Source organism: Pseudopipra pipra, chromosome 8 (assembly GCF_036250125.1).
Source record: "Pseudopipra pipra isolate bDixPip1 chromosome 8, bDixPip1.hap1, whole genome shotgun sequence".
Classification (NCBI taxonomy): domain Eukaryota; kingdom Metazoa; phylum Chordata; class Aves; order Passeriformes; family Pipridae; genus Pseudopipra; species Pseudopipra pipra.
In genome coordinates, this window is record NC_087556.1 from 22,269,834 (window position 1) to 22,293,823 (window position 23,990).

At 35.2% G+C, this 23,990-nt stretch overlaps 1 protein-coding gene across 1 annotated transcript in view; it reads right to left on the reverse strand.

Moving 5' to 3' along the window:
* LOC135418090 (adhesion G protein-coupled receptor A3-like) overlaps positions 1-23,990 on the reverse strand; it is a 262,688-nt gene that overhangs the window by 124,050 nt on the left and 114,648 nt on the right. The window contains exons 7-8 of the mRNA XM_064662990.1: positions 13,809-14,022; positions 865-1,029 (exon numbers count right to left, since the gene is read on the reverse strand). Of these exons, the coding sequence (XP_064519060.1) occupies positions 865-1,029; positions 13,809-14,022 (379 nt within the window). The remainder of the gene's footprint in view (positions 1-864; positions 1,030-13,808; positions 14,023-23,990) is intronic.

The window sequence follows — 23,990 nt, forward strand, 5'->3', positions numbered from 1 at the left end:
GAATTCTTATTATAATTCACTTGGTAACAAATCACTGTCTTGATTTCTCAATGGGAATGCCATCATACATCAGTCTTATTGTCAAGCAGTTAATTATATTTTGTTTAAGAGCTTTCTGCATATCATTGGAGTATTTAGAGCTAACTGAAAACAATACCAAATTCCACAGAAACCTTAACTTTTTCTTCAGATTAGAAGGATTAAAATTTTAAAAAGCTCCACCAGCATATGTAGATAAAAGTAAATATAAGGCAAACACTAAATTTAGTTCACAAAATTTTGTAGACTCTAAGATTCAGATAGCAGGATGGATGTACTTTGTAAGCATGTGATATACCAGTGGAACTGTGTGTGTCCTTAGGTTCACCTCAGACAATCTATTTGCTTTACCAAGTATTTTTACTTGCTGTTTTGAGTCCCTTCAGTGAAATATTTTACTAAGTTTCATGTCATTTATTACCTCTAATCTCAGCTGAACAAAACCATCAGAACTGGAACAGAGTACTGAAGTAAGTAAAAAGTACTGAAGGTTTAATCTTCTACTACTTTAATGCAGTGTTATCATATTCTACAAAGACCAAGAACAATTTTGAACCTTCTCTTATTTACCTCATCTTCTGGAAATTTTCCATAATTGCATACTGAGGAATTAGAAGATTCTCTGACTTTCACAAACCACCTGAAGCACCAGCTCCCATTTCCCATAAAAATCATATAGTGCTCCTACTTTCTATAGTATTACATAAAAATGACAACTAAAATAAGTGACATCTTCATAACTGACACTGAAGTATCATGTAACCACGAATATGGTGTGTACTTACATTAATATATGAAACATACTCCCAAACCAGAAAGTCATACCTGAAATCTCCCTTGTTGTTAATAACTCTTTCTGCAGGGCAGTACGGTGCAGCTGTTTCAAGTACCACAATTTCTACTTGTTTAGTGCTATTTCCATAGGAATTGTTGACTAGACACTCCCAATTTCCAGTTGCATCAACATCAATACTGGATAGGATAAGTTCACTATAAAAATAAAAGAGCCATTGTATATATTTAATTACACAGGTATCAAGTCATTGGTTTTCTGAAATTAATTTTTCAGAGATTTTCTATGAAAATATAAAAATGGGTCTTGCTCTGTTATTAGAGGGACAGACAGTATGTAAGCGATTGGTATCGAGCTCTTAGCAGCACCAGTTTGTACTGACTACTCAGATTGTAACAGGCTGTAACACAAACCATTACAAAAGAATATCAATGCCCATTCTCCTCTCCCCACATATTATAAAATGTTGGGTTTGTTGCCTAATCAAGCACTTGGAAGTCAGAAATGCATTTGAAGTTGGTCACACAACCAGTCCACGGAGAATGCTTCCCTTCAGCTGTGACTGCAGCTCCTGTGGCATTTCAATAGCAGACACTGCTACTCTTGTGGTAGCTTGGGAAAGCTTTTGAGAATAGCCATCAACTTTGAAAGTTGTATATAATTTTACTGCTGAATGCAAAATGAGATGAGGCAAATGCTGATACTTCTTTCAGTACTTCCACTACTCATGACCTTCCTTCACACTGTTGCCCCACCAAATATGACATGTGGTTATTAATATCAATAAATCAAGGTTTCATTAATTCTTTATAATAAATGTGAGACAAGTTCTATCCTTTCTGGCTTCTCTTGCAATTACAGAATGGTTTGAGTTGAAAGGGACCTTAAATACCATCTAGTTCCAAACCCCCTGCCATGGTCAGGGACACCTTCCACTAGACCAGGTTGCTCAGAGCCCCATCCAACCTGGCCTTGAACACTTCCAGGGATGGGGCATCCACAGCTTCTCCAGGCAACCTGTTCCAGTGTCTCACCACCCTTACAGTGAAGAATTTTTTCCTAATATGCAAACTAAACCTAGCCTTTTTTCAGTTTAAAGCCATTTCCCCTTGCCCTGTCACTACATACCCCTGTAAACAGTCCCTCTCCAGCTTTCTTTCAGGTCCCCTTTAGATACTGGAAGGTGCTCTGAAGTCTCCCTGGAGTCTTTTCTTCTCAAGGCTGAACAAACCCTACTCTTCTAACCTGTCTCCATAGGAGAGGAACTCCAATCCTCTGAGTATCTTCATGGCCCTGCTCTGGACTCACTCCAACATTCTGTATCCTTATGTTGGGGCCGCAGAACTCAAAGCAGCAGTCCAGGAGGGGTCTCAAGAGAACAGAGGGGAAGAATCACCTCCCTCAACCTGCTGCCCATACTCCTTTGGATGCAGCCCAGGACACAGTTGGCTTTCTGGGCTGCAAGTGCACATTGCCAGGTCACGTTGTGCTTCGCATCAACCAACACCCCCAAGCCCTTCTCTGCAGGATTGCAGTCAATCCATTTTCCACCCAGCCTGTATTCGTGCTTGGGGTTGCTGCAACCTGCATGCAGGACCTTGGACTTGGCCAATACAAATATTGTGCATCACTGCACCATGCCAATATTTAAAAGCCTAAGCTAAACATTCTATATATAATAAAAGAAGGAAATAATTTCACTTTTAAAATTGTCTAGAACGGTTCTGGTAAGTATTTTCTATGTGTTTTTAATCTGCCAAGAAGTTTTCCATCATCTAATATCCATTAGATATTACAGGCCTTAACGAAATCAACAAAGTTTAGTTTTTCAATTGACTTCATCAGGACTACAATTTTATCCAATTACTCTAACTCTATAGATAGCATAGACAAAAAATAATATTAACTACTACATTTTAAGAAGATAACACATTATATCTTAAATCTGCCATTGGGTAGAAATAAATTTTACTACAGTTTTAAAGAAAGTACAGCTTTTGAAAGTAGTTGGGGGAGGAAAAAAGGTAGCAATTACCTGAAATATTTACTTTGCTTTACAGAAATGGCTCATCTTTGAATATGCCTTGTGTTTTAGATAATTAGAAATTATGTGGGAAGAAATGCAGTAGAGTCAGAAAGAGGGAGAAGGTACATTATAAAAACTGAAGGACAGAATTAAAAGTTAATAAATTTATTTCAAATCTGTATTTAAAATAAAATCTTAAAAATTCTACTTGTGACCTTTGGCACTTTGTGTAGAGCCTGACATTTTGAAAGATATACACATAATATTTTTTTTCTAACTTTTTGCTCTTTTAAACTTCTCTGAAATTGTTATCATTTCTCACTGTAGACCTTTTATTACATTTTACATGCACTTTTATTAACTTGGTTGGAAGAAAGGATTGAATCTAATCTCCAAGTGTATAGACCACTTCTGATACACATAAAAGTAGACAACAATCAAGGTAGGCAGTGATTAGACAGCTGCATATGCACTTTTCGCTTTGAAAAATATATACAAGGAAAGGTTACTTTCTCAAGTACTACAGGATCATTATCTGTGTCCCCAGAAAACAAGTAAACTATGGTAAATAGTCTCTGACTTAAGTTAAATTGCTTCAGAATTTTTGCATAGTTCTCCAGATGTTCAGTGAAATTTATTGTTAAATGGTAACTTTAAAAATCTCACACTGTTCCTATATGATGGCTTTGAGCTCCAAGTACTTTGAAATCCCTATTTCATTTTTACAGTGAATTCTAACATGTTTTTATTGCTAAAAATACATAAAAATCATTACTATTCTGTGACAGAGTAGCTCAATATTTTAATGTCAAAAGAAGTAACTTTTCTCTTAAGGAGCCTCAGGTGAATAGCCCAGTAACAGCAGCCTCTTTGTTAATTCTTAATATATCTTTTCACATTCAGGTTGAAATACTTAAGTGAAATTAGGCAGTTTATAACAATGTTTTAATTAAATCTTACATTTCACATGTCACAACCTCACATCATCTTTACAGACAGTTAAGAAAGATTAAATTCCTACAGCTTACAAAGACAATTATACATAACATTTTTTCACTGAAACAATACAAATATTCACTTGTAGCATCAAAACTCGGAGACTTCCCAAGTGAATGTATGATACATGTGTTGATATTTTTATATATTTTCTATAAAATATCTATAATCATTGTTAACAACACGAATTTGATAAAATTGGGAACCATGGTGATTATTAGGTAAATACAATACTTGAGCATATTATAAATGTTACAAGTAATCAATACAAAGATATATAAATACAAAGGGTACGTTTTCCATTTATTTAAATTACTGAAATGTGTTCTGATGTGAACTTATCTACTGCCTAACAGATCTCCTGTCATTAGATGAAGTTTCCCAGTTTCACAGACAACTATTTAGTGATACATCAGTGTTGCTTCTGATAGAAATGCAATACTTGAACACTGGTTCAAATTATCTAAAATGATGACTAACTCCTCACATTCAACATTTAATCTTCTATTGCCCTTTCTTTAGATGGTTATAAAAAATAAGCCAGAATGGGTTTATGCAATATAGAAGAAGCTGTACAATGAATAGATCATGAAACTGTCTTCTGAATTACCATCTGGCCACTGTAAATGATGCATTCATTTATATTCCTCTTGGAATATTTTGGGTAGCGAGCCCAGTGGTGAAACTCTTCATTTACTTACCATCTGGATATGACAAATGATAAATTGATCTTATACCTCTGGAGAATTTGGGGAACTGAATTAAAAAAAAAAGTGGTTTAATACTTAAAAAGAGCAGTCAACTTGATCCTTTAACATATTCTCCACTTACAATCCTTGAAGACTTTGATTTCACAGTCCTGGCAGAGCAGGAGAAAAGGGTACCCTTCCTTGGGTATAGAATTTTAAAACTCTTCATAAAGTGTTCTAGTAGGTCAGTCAGATATTTTAAGTGTTGGCACTGGCAAAGATCTCTTTTGGCAATGGCAACAAGTCTTTGTAAAAGGCAAGAACTCTCCTGTAAGTCCTGCCTGACAAGATAACAACAGAATTAAGAGAGGACAGCTCTTTGCTGTAATCTTTTCTTGTTTATCCTATGTCACAGAAGATAATAAACATTAAGCCACAAATGAAACAATCTTGCCTCTACTATGCAGCTTTCCTAAGGATGGAGTATAAGTGAACAAGAGTTCCTACCCCCTCTACATCAGCAATCGCATCCCACTTCGCCATGGTGCGACAGTTGCTACTTTCTGTGGAAATTTTTGACCTTCAGAGGTCAAATTCTTCATGAAGAATTAAGAATGAGAGGAAATGGCCTCAAGTTGCAACAGAGGGGAGGTTTCAATTAGATATTAGGCAAAATTTCTTCACAAAGGGTGGTCAGGCATTGGAACTGGCTGTCCAGGAAAGTGGTGGAACCACCATTCCAGGAAATGTTCAAATGGCATGTGCATGGGACACTTGGGGATTTGGTTTAGTGATGAACACTGTGGTGCAAGGTTAACACTTGGACTCAATGATCCTAGAGGTTTTTTCAAACTTTAACAATTCTATGATACTCTATGATGATAAAATAAAGTCAGACATTCATAAGATGGTGTAAAGGCAAACTGAATATGAAGATTGCTGCCTGATGAGAAAAGGATGACTAACAGGCTTTTCTCAAGTTCTCCTTTGAAATTATAGAGACCTTCTCAGTAAAAATATTGAAAGGAAGAAAGAGAATATACATGATTCTCTTTTGTACTGGGAAATTTCATGCATGGTAGGATTCCTTTTTTAAATGTGATGACTGACATATTGAAAAATTAATTAAAATGTACAGCTGATGCACTTTCATGAAAAAATGGCTATAATATTCAATAGAAGCCCGTGGCATTTGTCATGACAAAGAGAGGAACCATAATAAAAGCAGAAGCCAAACTCATGTAATCAAGTAACCTATGACAATAGATTTCTATTTGAGGCATAGTTTTGCATTGCTACAGCTATGCATAACTAATTAGACAATCAGAAGTAGGTCTCATTATGCAGAGTTCCTCAACCATGTCCTGAAGTAATACCACAGCGACATTTACTGCATGCCCCAGCAGTCATTTGCATGCCAGGAAACAGCGTAATGACTAAAGAGGAGACTTTAGCACCATATTTTGATTGGCTTTCCACAAGAAACATTTCAAAGTCTGACTTAAGTTTCTCTAAGACTTGGGAAGACTTGCAAGAAAATGAAAATTAATTACTTAAAAAGAGATAAAATTTAGGTTTCCTTATATTCTTCTTCTTCAAAAAAGATAAATAGCTAATGTGCTTCTACAGTTCAGGCAGAAGGTTTGCAAACCATGCATCAAACCCATACCACCTTAAATTATTAATACTAACACACAATTTAAAAAATCAGTGTTGGTCTCCAGAGTACACTGCTGCTTGGAACACAGCCTTTCACAGGGGATATAAGGTTAAAACACGGAAAATGAAGGGAGAATCTGTAAATCAAGGCACTTGTCTGAACTCAAACTGCTAGTCTGATCTCTCTGACAAAATTATTTATTTACTCATGAAAGAAAGAGCTTTGGAAGGCTGATGGCCTTTAAAGTAAACTTGTGTCCGGGCAACGGCAAGAGAAAAGGAAGATGAAAGGTGGTACTTGTTTTATGCTAGATGCCTAGAAAATATTTTCAAGTGAAATCAATTTTTCATACACATTGGCAATTCAATGCACATGATTTTGTTTCTTCTGATTGAATATAAAAGCAAGGTATAACTTACTCTTCACTACCATCTGTAGGTACCCAAGAAACACAATGTGCTATAACATACTTTTCCTATAATTTATCTATCATTTAATTTGTTCACATGCTAGAACCATGATGAGTTGGAATGGACCTACTTTTAGGAACAAGATATTGACAGGGAAATGCAAATGTTTAAAAATACTGTCACAGGCTAATACTCATTTGCTGCCCAACAGTCAACACTGAAATGTGTTTTCTATAGGTGGATATCAAAGAACCTGTGACCTACATATAGGCCATTAATTTGTTTCATAAAAGGGAGAAAAAATACTGATACTATTAGAGTGACTCTACTAAATCATACTCAGAAACTACATCAGAAAACTAGACAGCTCTACAGCATACCACAACAGGTTTGTTTTGTTGTATGATCTTCTCACTCACTGAGCTTGCCAGGTAGAGAGAGACTACCAGCTACTGTGCTGCATTGAAGGGTGTGCATAAAGATGTTTGCATTTATCTTCATACTGCCACAGTCCTAGAGTCAATACATGCCAGTCTAGCTAGCTGAGAACATAAGGTGGGGAGAGAAAAAAAAAAGGTATCAACGGATCTAGAGCACTCAAATCTTTCTCTCTCTGGAGAAATCTTCAGACAGCTGGCAGGTCTGTGGTAGCACAGTAATATAAAGCTATTTGAAGAGAGTACACCTGGGCCATGGCTTATTTAAGTACTTTGTGTATCACTGAGCTTCTCTGTCAGTTGCTGAAAAGTTTAGGGATGCTCAGATGTGTTTATTGTTATTAATTTTGTTCTACAGGCAAACTGCTTGGGTTCAGGACGTGTACAACTGCAGCCTTCTGGGGAAATGGTGCTACCCCTGCTGTATGCCTTTCATCTGCCCTTAAGTAGTCTGTATGCTGCAATGTTATATCCAGAGGAAGCTTTATTTCATTAGCATAACTCCTGTGATCTGTACACTATCTATCAGAGATTCTTAGACAAAAATAACACTATGACAATCAGACCAATAGCCAAAATTGCATAAAAAGCTTTTAAAGTAAAATATTTCCCAGATGATTCAGAAGTGTTAATCTCCTTATGACAATTCTTGATTATTTGATTACATGCCACTGGGACCAGCAAAAAACCCAAAACAATCCTCACAAAACCCCCAAACAACACACAAAAGAAAACAAACCAAAAACCTACTACATTAATTTTACAATTTGAAATTATTTATCAAATGCATACTACTTTGACAGAATTTCCCACTCTCTCTACTCAGTGAGGATACTACAAATGGAGAAATTAATTATCTAATGAATACTTTATGGGCTGGTTGGTATATTAGGGTTAGAATACCAACCTGTTTTATTTGGTGACTTGCAAGTAATTTGGAAAGATCTAAAAAGAAGGTAAGACATAGCAGTTTCCTACATAAGAACTTCTGGAACAATCTCTATTCTTTCTCAATCTATAGTGTATCTCCAACAGTGTAAATTATATTTTGTGATGGCCAGGAGCCATTCAATCACAATACTATAAACAATTAAATATAGGAGCTTTTTTTATCCTGCAGGGACAAAAAAGGGAAGGGGCTGAGACCTATTTTCATGGAATTCCAGCATGAATAATGAAGTAAAAAAGCTTCCTAAGGAATATGGTCTACAATATGTTCTCCATCTTGAACAGATTGAAATATGTGAAAAATAAAAGTAATTCAGTTACTGTTTTAATATTTCTAACATGTTTTGCTTTCAAGAAATGGTTTGTTTTAGCAATATTTAGGGTGATTTACCTAGTAGAAGGAGTGCATCAGATGCTGGACAGAAGTAATAAATGCTCTGATAATAACAGTTGATGCACAGTAGTTTAAAAAAAATAGTTTAAAAAAAAGTTCACAGTAGTTTAAAAAAAGCCAGTCCCGAGATATTCACTCCAAACTGCTGCTGCAGTGCAACATCTCCTCAGCTGTATAGCTGCAGCTGTTTGAAAGGCCACATTAAAATCATTCTGGCCCTAAAAAATGAAAGCAAAAGCCTCTGATTCTCCCTTGTAGGGTATAAAATGCAAATTTTTGTTCTTACTACTGAACATTTCAGTGGTGTGGCTGGATGGACCTATACAGAGCTGCAGGATATATGCAGAGACGGAAGTGAGAGGTTAAAATGTAATGCAAGGCATTTTCTTAATCTGGTCTCAACACCAAAGAAAGGATATTCTTTTAAAGTACTTCAAGGACTCCATCAAAATGTTTTTACAGTTCTGACTTACTACTTTTCTAGGGTATTTTAATTCTATCAGTCAAAAATACTGTTTTCCTTTGAAAAATATCTCTTTTTCAATCAAGTTTCAATAAGCAGCTACCCAAATTAGGCCTACAGTTTTCCTGACACAGCACAATTCTTAAATAGTGGTCTATTACTTTAATGATAGAGGGTATCGTGGCTGCTGCTTTTGCTTTTCATCACATTAGGACACTTTTCCACAGGTTATATTTTAAATTATTCCCCGAACTGATTAGTAGTAAAACTGTCATTGAGTTTTATTCAAGTAATTGAAATATTTTTAGAGAAAAGGCCTAAATTTAATTATTCTTCCAAATTAATTCACATGAAGGTACTCTTAATCTCACATAATGAAGCTGCTAGCCTGAGCATTTAATAATATTCTGCAATAATTTAAAATATTATCTTCCTGTCTGATATATGAGAACATTGCTGGTGAAGATGCATTTGTCACTAGTCTTTATCTGCCTCCAGTGCCTGAAGTAAGCTGTAGACCGTTGACTACAGGGTTTAAAGTGGTGTCAAAATAATACAGAAATATTGATTTACAATTTAAATCATTATTTTGCTTCATTTATTTCCTAACTGTTCGACAACTAAGGGTCAAACAGAGCCAATTAGATGAACCGAAAATACCAGCACTAACCAGTTTCTGCTTATTTCCCTGGGCTTCTCAGCATGACCCTAAGCTGCTCACCTCCAAATACTCACGACTGCAGAATACAAAGTGATTATAAAATATCTGCATTTCTGAATCAATTATTTGATCGCTTATTTGGATCTGTTTTAACATTTATTTTTGTTAATCTTGTGCAAAGTGAATTTCCAGTATTCTGACATGATCTGGTACACACCTGAACTGATAATTGTGTATCCAACCTACCAACACATATCTGAACTTCCAGTTATGTATCCAACCTACCAACATACTTAGTGGTGATTTTCAGACTGTTCTTAACCTAATGCCAGTCCAAATCACTACTGCTTGCTTCATGTCTTTTCCAGATGTATCCCTGCCACAAGCTGTTAAGAAAGTTTAGGAATCATTTGGATGCTTTCCACAAAAAATATGCCTAGAATTTCTTCCTTTCTCCCATAAGTTCTGGAAGCCTTTTGTTCTTTCTTATAAGGAATGTATGCCTGGATCTAAAACTTGCCACAATACCACCTGTCTACTGCTGGAATCAATTTCCTTTCTCTAATCATATCTTAAACAATCCTTATTCTTTTAGTGAAACTGTCTCAACCAAATTCCAAATTCTTTACTAATAGCTACAGTGATAATTTCAAACAGTTAAAAATTATTAATTGGACTCAACTTCCCCTTTAGATAATGCAAATTATGATTAAAATTTTTAACAAACAACAGTTAATTTCTTTTTTACTTTTTTTCCTAATTTCTTCTCTATTACAAGTGGATGATGATTTGAAATTCTTCCTTTCTTTTGCACATTTTTGGGATTTTCACATAATCATACACCTCTTTCAGAAGACTGAAATAGGACAGACTAATAGAAAAACAGGATTTTGGGGGGATCAAGATTCACTCCTAATAGTCTGTATTTCCAGTGGCAAATCTATATACATAACAAAAATAACATCTGAAAACAACTTTTCATACTAGCACCTGCTATTCTAAGTTTAGTTGAGAGTATGTTGGTTTCTCCAGTTGTAACACTCCTTTTTATGGGTTCTTAACTTTCTGCATAGTTTAATGCATTCAGAAGGAGCACTTGTGAAGTGTAGTGGTCCCAGAGCAGCTATTCCAGCTGGCAGGGGCATAAGCACTGTTAAACACTCTACACAAGTATTTACAGAATAGAACTAAAAAGACTTCAAAACTGTCATTATAGTGTATGTGGTAAATAAGAAACTTCCTGAAAATTAAAGTCTCTCTACCACTGCAGAGTTGCTTGGTTCATAAAACTAAAATATTTTCCTGTTTTTGTTTAATATTCTGTAACTGTCCTGCTAGCTTCTCCAAACACTGAAAGGGAACAGTGTGGAAGCTGGGAAAGATGCTGTGCTGCCGGGAATCCTACAAGACCCTCCTTCTTTGTGGCTCCAGTGATATCATAGAATCACAGAATATGCTAAATTGGAATTGCTGCTTGTTGTGATCAAACTGATAATCTAGTATTCGAGGCTAAAGAAATTAGGCTGCCTTCATGGAAGCACTAGTAACAATTTCAGCTAGATCCATTCACAAATTATAGGAAATTAGTCCCACATCATATGTATATTTTCATGTATGACTTTGACATTTATACACAGGCATAATGACAGAAAATTAAACACCAGCAAAATCAAATATTATTATCATTGGCAAGAAACGGTAAATTCAAGCTAGCAGCAGAATTAAAAACACCTTCTCAACATCTCCTATAAGGGAATACTCTTTGCCAAGAAAAATGTCACAGAATGGAATACAGTTCAAAACTTTAGTTTAATTATTGTAACAAAAACATTTATTTTAGCTTATTCTGCTTTATCATAGGAGACAAAAAATACACATTTGGATATTTTATCCTTCTCCTGTGCCAGTTAATAAAACAAAAGGGTTTAGTATGATATTTGTGTTGTAAATCCATGTCCAGAAATATCTGGAACTCCCCAATAAAATAACCACCTAAAAATGTTTGAATAAGCAGCTTTTGGAACATGACTACACCTCTTTGTTCAAAACCAGCTTCAGAAATCTTTAAATTGCTAAGTAGCAGAGGCCAAAGCCTGTCCTTTAGTGCAATTACAGAAAGCCACAGTGGACATTTGCTGTAAAGACTAGGTAAACAAAGGCAAAATATGACACTGTAAGAATTGATTTTAAGTTACCTTTTTTTTTAGTCCAAATCCTATATTTAACATTTGATAACCTAAAGGAGGCACAGTCTGTCTGATTTTTCACAGTGCCTTAGACAACTACGATTTAGCCTTAAGAACTGTCACAAATTAGTGTGTAATAGCATGTAACAAGCATACTAATACATACTATTGTTACATGTAATAAGCATGCTATTACACGTTATTTTAATTATTATTATAATTATATAAATTAGGTCATAAAGATGGGATTAAAATTAAGAAATTATGAAGAGAGTTTTTACAGTTACAACTTGGCCAATGTTTTCTCATTTTTAACATGCAGAGACAATACATGTCTTTATATTAAAAAAATAATTTATTTTAAAATTGTATGGTTTTTAAGAGTAGTTTCAAAAGTATGTGTCTCTCATGCCTTTAATCAGTTAATTCTGATCAGTGCCTTTATCAAGGCAGAGGCACAACTGCTTGGATATTAGCATTTTTGACTGGATAAGGACTATGCTCTACAACAAATGCAGTGTTGATGCCCTTTTATCTTTTGAAGTGAAACGTACAGTGCAAATAAATGAGAAATTAAAATGTTGCACGCTTTTAAATAGCTGTTTGAAGATTTTGATTTTAATTCAAAAAATATTTGACTTGGGCAAGTAGAAGTATTTTTCCAGTCTATAACATGTGATGATATCTTTAGAAAACATTCTTTCTAAATGTGCATATTTCACGTTCCAAGTGCACACTGCACCATAAGCATCAAGGTCACCTACTAAATGGCACAGTAAACAGGGTAGGTAGGAGATCAAGCATTCTTATTAAAATATTGCTATGGTAGACAATGATTTTTATTTTACAGTCTGGTAAAAAAATTAGTAATGTAAGGTAAAATTCAGTCAAGCTACTTCCAAACCAGCTTTTTAAAAAGGAAAAACTATTTTGAAAACAATTCTGGACAATTTATTTCAGTTTATTACTATGCTCTACGAGTTGCTTATGTACTGCAAAATATAATTCAGTTGAAAAATATAATGAGGTGATTAACAGCATGTCTTTTAATTTTGATATAATGGCAATAGGAAGAACATGTTTAATTTAAGTGATTTGGCAATTATACAGTAGCTCATGCACTTGGCATTACTATACTAATTGGTCTAATAGTCCTTTTCATTATGGCTAAAGCCATACACATTGATATTAGAAGAAAGCCAGTAGCTGTGAGAATAGGTCAGATCTGTGCCTCTAGATCTATAGGACTCCAAAAGGGGTCAAATAATCAGTGAGTAGACAAAATGAATATAGTCAAAAGACCCCAGTGGAGAGGAATTCATTTGACTCCATAACTTTTATTTGATAGTTCAAGAAGCATTTCAGGTCAATTATATTAATAGAAACTGGTTGAGTGAAAAGATGTTAATGATTATCCAGAGCTAATTAGCATAGCTATTTTCACTCCATCTTCTACAAAGAAAAAGGCAGAACATAGACACAGAATCAGACTCTCTTTTTTGATCACTGATGGAAATTGGCAGAGGACAAAAGGATGTGTGCAACAACTTAGCAGCTTTTAGTGACAAGCCAATACTCTATGATGAAAACCAAAAATAAACACTGAAATTTATAATAATTTATTAAATAAGATTTAAAAGGCAAAACTGAAGCAAAACTGGAACGATACGGTCATTGCCAAATATTAGTTTTTACTTCTTTTATAGAAGCCTATTCTACTTCATTCCTCTTGCACTTTTCACATCAGCAAATGTGTCTGTAGATCTCTGTGTCTCTCAAGCACACCAAGGCACACAGATGGTAAAAGCCACAGAAAACTCAAAAATATTTAATAAGTCCTAAAGACTATAGGATCTAGTATATTGGAACCTACAAAAACTAATCCAAGCCTTTTAAATTGATAGTTCTTCACAGGTAGATCACAATTCAAACTTCTAGATGGTGTCAGGAAGAAGCAGTTTGGCTGTGTGTCACTCTCAAATGTTACTATTCTAAGTTCGGTTTCTTCTCATAGTTTACTGTGTAAGAAACTGTTTTTATCTGTTTCAAACCCATATTTGAACAAATCTGCCTACAAGTCTGACTATTGCAAGGGGTATATGTTACCGTGTAATTAAGCAGCAGTCATGAATGATGCTGTCCTCCACAAATATGCCACTCTCTTCATCTGTTTCGACCAGGCGACCAGCGTGGTACCAATGTACCTGGGTGGTGTTGTCAACGTATGTTGCAGTACACTGGAATGGCAGGCGGTCTCCATGAAAAACCACTTGTCTTTGTGATGGGATCAGCTCAAAAAGAGGAAGTTCCAGAGGCCCAGCTGCAGGGAAAACAAACAAAAAAATAATCAAAAATAGGAAAAAAAAAAGTCACCATGAATTCTTACGAATATTGTAAAGTGAAATAACCGTATACAATTGTAGCTTCTTAGATATTCACATTAAAATGCTAATATAAAAGATATGACCACAAGACCACAAACTACCCACTACCCGTTGTGCTGTCAGTTCTAGAAATCACATTTCTTTCACTAGTGTGAAACCCAGCCTCCTTCTCAAGGCAGGATGCTTTACTATACAAGTACACAGAATAAAAAAAAAAAAAAATCAGTCTTCCAATTAAAGAAAAATTACAGCTATTAATATGGGTACAGTTAATATTTATAAGACCCCTTTAATGTCAGTAGATGAAATGCCTACTCTGCTCCAAAATGAAACTTACTGTCTAGAGAGGCTAAATAAATCCCAATGCCTGAGATTTGGATAATAATAAGACTAATAAAAGTTAAACTTTCCCCTAAAGTTCAACTGTCCCTATGATTTTTCATTTCCCTGTTCCTTCTGCCTATTCCACAAGTCATCTTTACTCTCTATACACTTCCTTAACATTAAATATTTATCTAAATAGCTCTTTTTACCTTTTAAAAGTGGAATGCATTTTACCATCTTTTTTAAAATTAATTTTATCTCTCCTGTCTTTCCCAAAGAAATGCCCCAATAACGAGAATATTGCATGTTCTAAGCAGACTATTGCAAAAAAACAGCTGCCATAATCACAAACCCAAATGCCTAAACACAACTGAAAAATAAATAGCGTTCTAAATTTGGAAGGTATATGTATTTTTTGCCCCGATGGAAGTCTGCTAGTTTCAGAGATCTGACAGGGATTGCAAGTTAATTTCTTCATTCCTACAGTCTCTCTAGAGATTGATTCTCTAGATAGCATATGTTTTATTCCATTTTTATTTCTAGATCCCAAAGCTACCTTAAGACAACTTCTGTGAAATATTTTCTATATATGATGAGGTTCCTGCTACTTCTTTAAATTTGTAACAAAAAATTGAAAAAGGGCATTTTAGGAAAAGAATAACAAAAATAGAGGCTCTGTATCTAGAGAAAGATGATAATCTTCTTTGGGATAATAAGGAATAAAGGAAAACCTTATTTCTTTTTTCTGATATAGTCTTCTTAGGCAGGAGAAAAAAATTGGTACCACTGCTACTTTGTTATCACTGCACAAAATTCTAAGGGTAATGAAAATACTAAAGACTTACAAACATGACTGATGAACACATTACCATGAACATCCTGCACAACAGTTCCTACAACACAACCTTTTAACCTCAGCCTTCAACACCAAAACAATTAACTGAGCCTGGGTCACTTTTTAACTTCACTACTGCAATCTCATCTTAGACAAAATGCCTGCAGTCTTGCACCTTGGTTGTCATTCTATCTTGATGAGGAAAGAGAATTTTAAATCCAGCTCTTCTTCCTTATTTCTCTTCTGTTTTCATTTAAAGGCCTCTCATCATTAATATCAATCCATCCTACAGGGTTGTCAGATGAAAGGTCACCCTTCCACATTTGCACCACTAGTAACTATCCAAAACATCTATTTTTCTGACAAGTACTTTTTTTTTTTCCACTTCACTGCTCAGCATTTTATCTTCCTTAAACTTTCTCCTCGATATCTTCCATTGCCCATAACAAATACCATGCCTATCCAGATTGCAAGCCAGAACAGCTGCAGCCTTGGTCTTGGTCATTTATATTAAAGGCTTTTAACTAGAAGATGGAGAGAATCTCTCTCTCCAAAAAGTTGCAATTTTTGTGTTGCATTACAGAGTCAATTATGAAATTAAGGAAAAGAAATGGAGTGCAAATTTAGCCATAAATTAATGGCATGATTACTAAAACAGAAAAATTAAGTACACTGTCAGAAGTACAACAGCAATATACACTACTCACAGAAACAAAATATTTTTCATGAGTACAGTAATTTTTAACTGGGGATGTTGTACCTAGTCAAATGGTTTTGGTCATGCAGTAAGTGACACATTGTGTCGTGAGGCTATGAAGTCGTAAAGTGCGAACTAGAGTATCAATATCTGCAAGTCAAGCTAAATAACTTGCCTGGCACATGGATGTAGTGTAACACCATTACTCTGAATTTATCTCTGCCTTTAGTGTGGGTCTCTAAGGCTCTACCATTATCCCTTCCGTTGCTAGCCTTGAGGATCACCAAACCCAGAAATGAAGTGGGAGTGAAGTGTTCTGTATAGATTTTGTCAATTAATAATCAGAAGTAAATGAAAACCTTTTTTTACTGCAGCATGTAAAAAATGATCCCTTGACTGAGATCAGTCATATCAACAGTGTACTCACTTCCTTTCTCTTTACAAATCCTTCTAAGTACAAATAAAGATTACAAAATTAATTAAACATACTTCTGGATTACCATTATGCTAGGATATCCTCCTGACCAGCGTTGAGAATGTACATGGTTGGGTTGATCAATCTGACAGATAATGCTGAAAACTCATTTTCAAATTAAAAGTAGTCAAGTTTCTATAGATTATGACATTTGTAGGCCATGGAAGATACACTTAAGTACTTCTGGAAAACATCTGCTTTTAATCTCTGTGATGTCCACACAAAAAATTAATACCAGAGCTAATCTTCAGTTGTTTTCCAAGGATAATCATGATTTAAATGACCAAGGCTGGTTCTGCAACTATTACTCATGCAGAAGTTCCAGCTAACTTCTGTGACACACTTCACAGATATGAAGATTAATTACATCAATAAGAGGTTCAGGATTAGGGCCAACACCCTTTATCCTGAATGGCTATGAAATGATTGTATAGTTCCATCAGCATCAGCTGGAAATACTTATTTTAAGTCCATAATCCAACAATCTTTCAAACTCAGAATAAAAATATTTATTAATGCTGTACACGCATTTTCAAGCTTAACTTCAAGACTAAAGTAAGGAGTAAGAAATTCTGTAAGTATTTTGAATGATTTTGGCATTGATTTGACAGCAGTTGAAATTTAATGGCTCTGGCAAGCCTACCTCTACACAATAGAAATTTTTTCTTTGATTATGTGATTACTAATGACTAAATTGGGATTACTAAAATTTGATTACTAAACATATATAAGGTCTGATGCTCATATTTGTGCTTGTGTGTATGGCAGACAAAACAGCCTTGTAAGATTAAAAAGTTTACTATTGTATGTTGAGAGGAGAGGGAGTAATTTATGGGGATTTTCTTTATTTTTTTACACACTTGAAAAATATTCCAAGATGCTCCTTCCAAGACAATCCACTCTGCTGCCCTCAAGTTTTGAGCCAGCACCACCATCTGCAAATGAGAGGTTTGACTCTCCTTTAGACATTTAGATCAAGAGCTGATGGAATGTTTCACAGTCTTTACCTGTCTTGCCTTTCCAGTCAGCGCTAAACCATGATTGCAGCAGAGCATCACAGGAATCACTGATTGCAGCATGAATCTAAAGGTCTAACCCATCATTACAGTAATTACATCTTTTTCATTATCTTTCACTTCTCAGCAGAAAAGGGTTTTGTTGACTGAAGGCCAGACCCTTTATGCAATCTAGTCCTGTATTTCAGATTAGCTCCAGACTAGAATACGGAGGATATACAGAGGAGGAATCAGGTTACACAAATACCACTGAATTAGAATATCACTTCAGAGTCCTTTCCTACACAGAAAGTATATCCCTGCATATTTTAATTCATGTAGAGCCCCAAGATGTTGAAAAAGAAAATAGAAATTATTTTAACAATTATTAGTTAAAATAAAAAACATCAAGGTGCACTGGAGCTCAAGGAAATGTTCCAACGCGCATGTCTTTAACATATTTACAAAACAATTTGTCTCACACGCATGTACACACATTAAATATTTCATGTCTTTTCTTTGCAATTCAGTTCTTGAGATTTTAAAAGTATTTTAATTTCGCATCCAATTTTGTCCTTCTTTTTTGTTTTAAAAGTTGGAAAGGAGAAGAATATGCAGGAAATGTTGTTGTTACTTGATACACACGGAACAAAAATGCTGGTAAATAATCATAATATAAAATGTATTTCTACCCATATTTTAGTTACATTTTTAAGTACAATATTATTTAGACTGTTGGCACTTGTAATGACACTACTGTCTTCTGGGTGAATGATCAAAAGCAAATCTGTAAGCACAAAAGCTGGCCCATGCAATAGATTCTCTAAACACCACAGAAAGTTGGCTGGTTGTTGGCCACCATGACCAGCACAAGGAACTGGAGAAACAATGTCCTGCCTCCAGCAACCTTTGCTGCATTTCCTGCTGCACAACCTATAACCTGAGCAGCACAACTCTATAGCTCTGAGTGCATAAACCTGGTTACTACATTAGCACATTCTGCTGTTCAGTTTACCATAAACACGGTTTTCTGCTATACATTCTCTGGTCCTCATTAACTGGCTTTGTTTGATATCAAAAGTTTTCACACAAACAGAAATAGGAAAATCCACGGGTTTCTCCAGGCTGTCCACACATCAGTTCAGTATTACACTGCTCATGTCTTAGGATACACCATTGACTTCTGTTAGAAAATTCTGTTTGCTACAGCGAGAGTGTTGGCATTTTGCTTCTTTTTAATCACTTGATTTATTGTATTGCCAATGGGCTTTTTATTTGAACTGAGCGTGCCCACAGAGTGCGGCACATCCTGCTGATAAAAGTGTGAGTTAGAGCTCTAATATTTGTATACAGTCTCAGTAGGAAAGAAATGTGCATGGAAAGCACAGTGGGGGAAAGCTGGAAGTGAGGACAAAGCAAAGGAACCAGTCCAAGAAAAAGGACAAACGAAAATGAGGAAAAACAAATTGAAAAACATTAGTTAAAAATCTGAATTGCTGACACTGCAAATTATATCTGTTGATATTTACTGAATGGAACTGAAGAAACAAGAGTGATCTGGATTGATCTGAAGGCCAGCTCTGCCAAGAAGGGGAGGTGCCAGTACACCAATGCCAATTCCTGTATTGCAAAATTTGCTGGCAGTAACAAAAGGTTTGGTGTAGAAGGTCGCAGACAGCACCATATGCCAAGGAAGTCAAGAATGAATACAGAATTGGGGCCAAGCTTCAGTTTTAATAAAAGCTATGCCTGGCTCCAATTTCAACATAATATCAAGAAAATACAGATGCCAACATGTATTAAACACAGCAAAATAAGATAAGTCTTTTGGGCATTGGACAAGAAAGCTTTGTATCATATTCATTTTCTAGTCACTGTAGAAAAAGTGGAGCTTCTGTTTCTATAACAGCTTCTTATTTCCACGAGCTTCACAATGCTGACAGGGCAAGGCATATTCCACACCATTTTATCACTTTCATACATGCCTTTCAGACAGGAACATCAAGTAGGTTTGGTTTTTTGGTTTTTCTTTGCAGCATCTCCTAATGAAACTATGGGGTTATGTTTCTTTTGTAATGCTAAATGCTACACTGAAATCGTAGCCACTAATCAAAGAGCAAGACTTCTGACACATATCCTGTTTTATTCAAAGTTGCAAATTCTGTATTGCATTTTACTCCCGCAAACTTCTATAAAGCCATTAAAGGAGATAAGCAGTAGTAAATGTAGGATTTCTCATAAGTTAGAAGCTCAATGAGCCCAGGCTGTCACAGTCCACTGCTACTGGTGCTTCAGTTACCTGGGTTAGCTAACCTCATAAAGATACTCAATATCTACAAAACAGAAGATTAAATTCAGTGCATATATGCTGAGATGAGCTACAATTATAGCTTTGGACGAGTCACTGAGACTCATTTGGATCCTATAACTTATCTGATTTATTTAATTAAAACAATATATACCTACAATGAAACTAAGAAAGTCTGAGCTGGGAAAAGTACACTTCAAATCTCATCACTTTTAGCAAATTCAAGTAATACAGGTTTCATTCAGCACTCAGCAGGTAGATGACGAAGTTATTCAACCTGTCTTTGTCTACAGGAGTTTCCCCCAGATTTATAAGGCCCTGTGAAAATAAATTATCATTTTTGCACTGGTTCCAGGGACTGATGCACGTTGTGTTAGTTACAACCATTTTAAGTGAGGAAGCAGTGGCAAAACCCTTTCTTATTTACTGTTGATAGCAGTGATTTACTTGATAAGAAAGTATAGGCAGTGAAATACAGAGATAGTAGGTTTCACTTAATAGCATCTAATACAAATGTCAGCTATCACGATATTTTAATTTGTAAAATGGTAACAGTTACTTGAAAGATTTCCACAATATGGAATTCAAGGTTTCGGTCTAGTTAAACAAATAAAAGATTGCATTGTCTTGCATTGGCAAGGAATTTAAAAGAATGGTCAAATAGTTTTTTCATCACCTATTTCTTTCTTATCAAATAAACTGCTGCAACCTTTCAACTTCTTATTCTCAAATTGTCCCAGAAGTCTATTTTAGGAGCATTCGATTATTTGCCACATGCTGAAACATGAAGACCATGACATATTGGCAGCTATGGTATTGAAAGATTCATCAACACAAATTCCCTCACTGGCAACAGTCAGAAGCCATTGTTAGAAAGCTAATTCTGATTCTCAAATTATCCTTATGGCAAGCAAGCTGGCAGGCTCATGGCTTTGCATGCTCATTAGAGCTTGCAGTTAATAGTAATGGCTGAGCAGTAGCAAGGTAAAGCACCTAGCTCTACAAAATCATAGGAACATAGAACGATTTGGGTTGGAAGGGACCTTTAAAGGTCATCTTGTCCAACCCCCCACTGCAATGAGCACGGACATATTCAACTAGATCAGGCTACTCAGAGCCCCATCCAACCTGACCTTGAATGTTTTCAGGAACAGGGAATCCATATCTCTCTAGGTAGCCTGTTGCCAGTGTCTCACCACTCACATTGTAAAAACTTCTTCCAGTGTCTCACCACTCACATTGTAAAAACTTCTTCCTTATATCTAATCTAAATAGACCCTCCTTTAATTTAAAACCATTACCCCTCGTTCTATTGCTGTGGGCCCTACTTAAAAAGCCTGTCCCCAGTTTTCTTATAAACCCTCTTTAGGTACTGAAAGGATGCACTAAGGTCTCATCTGCAGCTGAACAACCTGAACTCCTTCAGCCTTTCCTCATAGGAAAGGTGTTCCATCTCCCTAATTATCTTCATGGCTCTCCTCTGGACTCAGTCCAAGAGGTCCAACAGGTATCATGAAATATATCATTTAGTGTTACCTAACTGAGAAGTGGAGTGGTGGCACTCATCTTTCCAAACCCTAAATATACCTAGATACCTTCTTTTTATTTTCATATCATTACTGCACACTCAGATCATGGAAGGTTCCAAGAGTGGAAGTGATTGCACCTAACTGCCCAGGGTCCATCAGGCTGCATGAGTACTCATCTGTGTTGCCAGAATGCCAAACAAAAAAGAAATATGAAAATCATAAAAGATGCTTAACAACTGACAGTTCAGCTGAAGTATTAAATTCTTCCATTCCAAACTCCTCTCAGCCCAGTTGACAGTCAGAAACTGCAGCTTTCAACAGCCATTTTTATACAAGCATTAAAGAAAGCGCTGTATGATGAAAGGTGCTATAAAAATGTGAAATATCACTATAGTATACTCCACTTAATTAAAAGAGAGGTTGTTGGGATGGAAGCTTTATAGAGAATTTTCCCATGAGAACAATTCAGATTAATTACAGCAAACTCTAATAAATGTTTTTAACTGGACAACATTAACACAGGGTTGGTAAAGAAGCTTATATAATTTTATCTAGAAATCACCAGTATAAAATTTAACCCTAGTCTTTTAAAGTACATATTACGATATTAAGAATAAAGAATATATCTTAGGGGATACTCCAAGGGTTGCAGTCAAGGCTGTCTGTCTTACCACTGCTTTGCTCATGAGCAACTAGCTTTTGGGAATGGCCAGTCAGAGGCTTCATTTCACTGCTATTCTCACTACATCTTAGCAAATTTTTCCTTCAGTTGATTTGCATACTTTTTGGAACAAGTAGTCAAAGATGATGTAGAAAATAAGATACAACTGTACATTAAAAACCTCTAATGTAGTGTAAGAGTAAGTTATGGTAAGAAAAACAACTTGGGTACATTTCCAGCATCTAAATCAGCAAGATTTCAGAGGTGAAATGTTCTGTTGAACTGGATTTTCATGTGTGAGCACAGATGCAAGAAAATACATAGTAGTAAAATTTATCCTCAACTGACCATTTTAATATTTCTACTATTTCACAAGATTTAACTGTTATTACCTTTGTGCCTCCAACTCTGCAGCAGAGTTCTAAATTGCCACTAAAGAAATTAGATAATAATAATTAATATTAAATGTAAGCCAACATATTCTCCCCTCCCCCCCCAATTTGAGACTGATCATGCTAGAATGAGAAATATAGAATTTGCAACCAAAAGGTTAAAGCATTGTTTGTTTTACACTACCAAATGATAGGATGGAAACCTACTTTGATATACAAAATGGCCACTTGGCTCTGGCAGAAAATGAATCTACCCCATCTATCTTTGAAAGGTCCAAAATATAGTTACATTACTCAATTTATAGGCATTCTGTTATTATATAAATTTTGTTATTAAAGAAAATAATGAACTGCCAACATTGTAACCCAGAAATAATTGGAAGAGGATTTAAATACTGCTAATTGTATCACTATTCATATCCTGCAAAACCTAATCCTGTGAAAGGTTACTAATGTGACTATTCCTATTTCAACATAATTAGACCTATTCATATGATTAGGCACTTCCTGCAGAATTGGAGCTGAATTCTTGAACCTGCACATTCTTGAAGACAATGATGCTCTGCATGAATGCAGCAAGCTACTTGTGAACTGCCAAGAAACTGCAGGACTGGAATCTAAATCTGGACAATTAATCCATCATTCCTCGTACTTGAGATTTTGAGTTTAGTCAGTTACTACATACTGGAAACCCCCCACAGTTCAATATTTACACTGTGTTAATGTAGCAAGAATGATTTGTAAATTAAGAAAGAAACAGTTGAAACCTTAATCTCAAGGCCATCCCTAAATTTAAGTCAGTAACAAATGAGATCCAAACAAAACAATGTTTAGTATACAGAGAAATAAATGAAGAAGAAATGTTCCTTTTTAACTTTGAGCCAGTATTTGTTATTGCAATATATTTTATATATGAAAGAAAACTTTTAAGAACAGTCTACATACATTTGTCATTTTAAGACTCAAACAGCAATGTAGGTATTTAATTTCTGGCATGAAAAATTCAAATCTCATTTCTCAGCCAACATACCTAACACAGAATAATTGACAGTATTTTTAAAAACTGACACAGTAAGAGAGTGAATGCATTCAGCTGATTTCAGCTTAAATTTAAATGTTGAAAAAGTCCCCTTTCAAAGACAAAATTCCCCAATACCTATCTATTTTTTTTCTTAGCATTTTAAAAGTACATATTTCTTTCAAAGTTCTTACTATTGGACAGTGTACACTGACTTACTCTGCTACAAGTGAAGGGAAAACAATGTGCAACTATATCAGGTAAAATTATAAGGACATTTCAAGAAATACTATATCTAAAACAACACTATTCCATCATTGCTGAGAAAGCACTTCAAGCCACACTGTGTTTTAAGAATCTATGTCAAAGAAAAAGAAAGATGCTTCAAAAAATTAAAGTAATTTACAGAGGAAGTATAGGAAAAAAAAGTTCTCTTTTTTCCCAATGGTATTATTCCAACTGATTTAAAATTCCTTGAATGTTCTGAATTCTTCTGTATTTTAGGTAAGATTGAAAAAAAAAAGTTACTTATGAAAATAGACTAGGGAGCTGCATGTGGCCTGAGAGAAACATGCCTTAATATTCTGCTAATACTTAAGCATGAGAAGTGCAGATTAAAAAGTTTAAGTAGGTAAGTAACAATGAAAGTACTTCCTACCTTCATATGTAA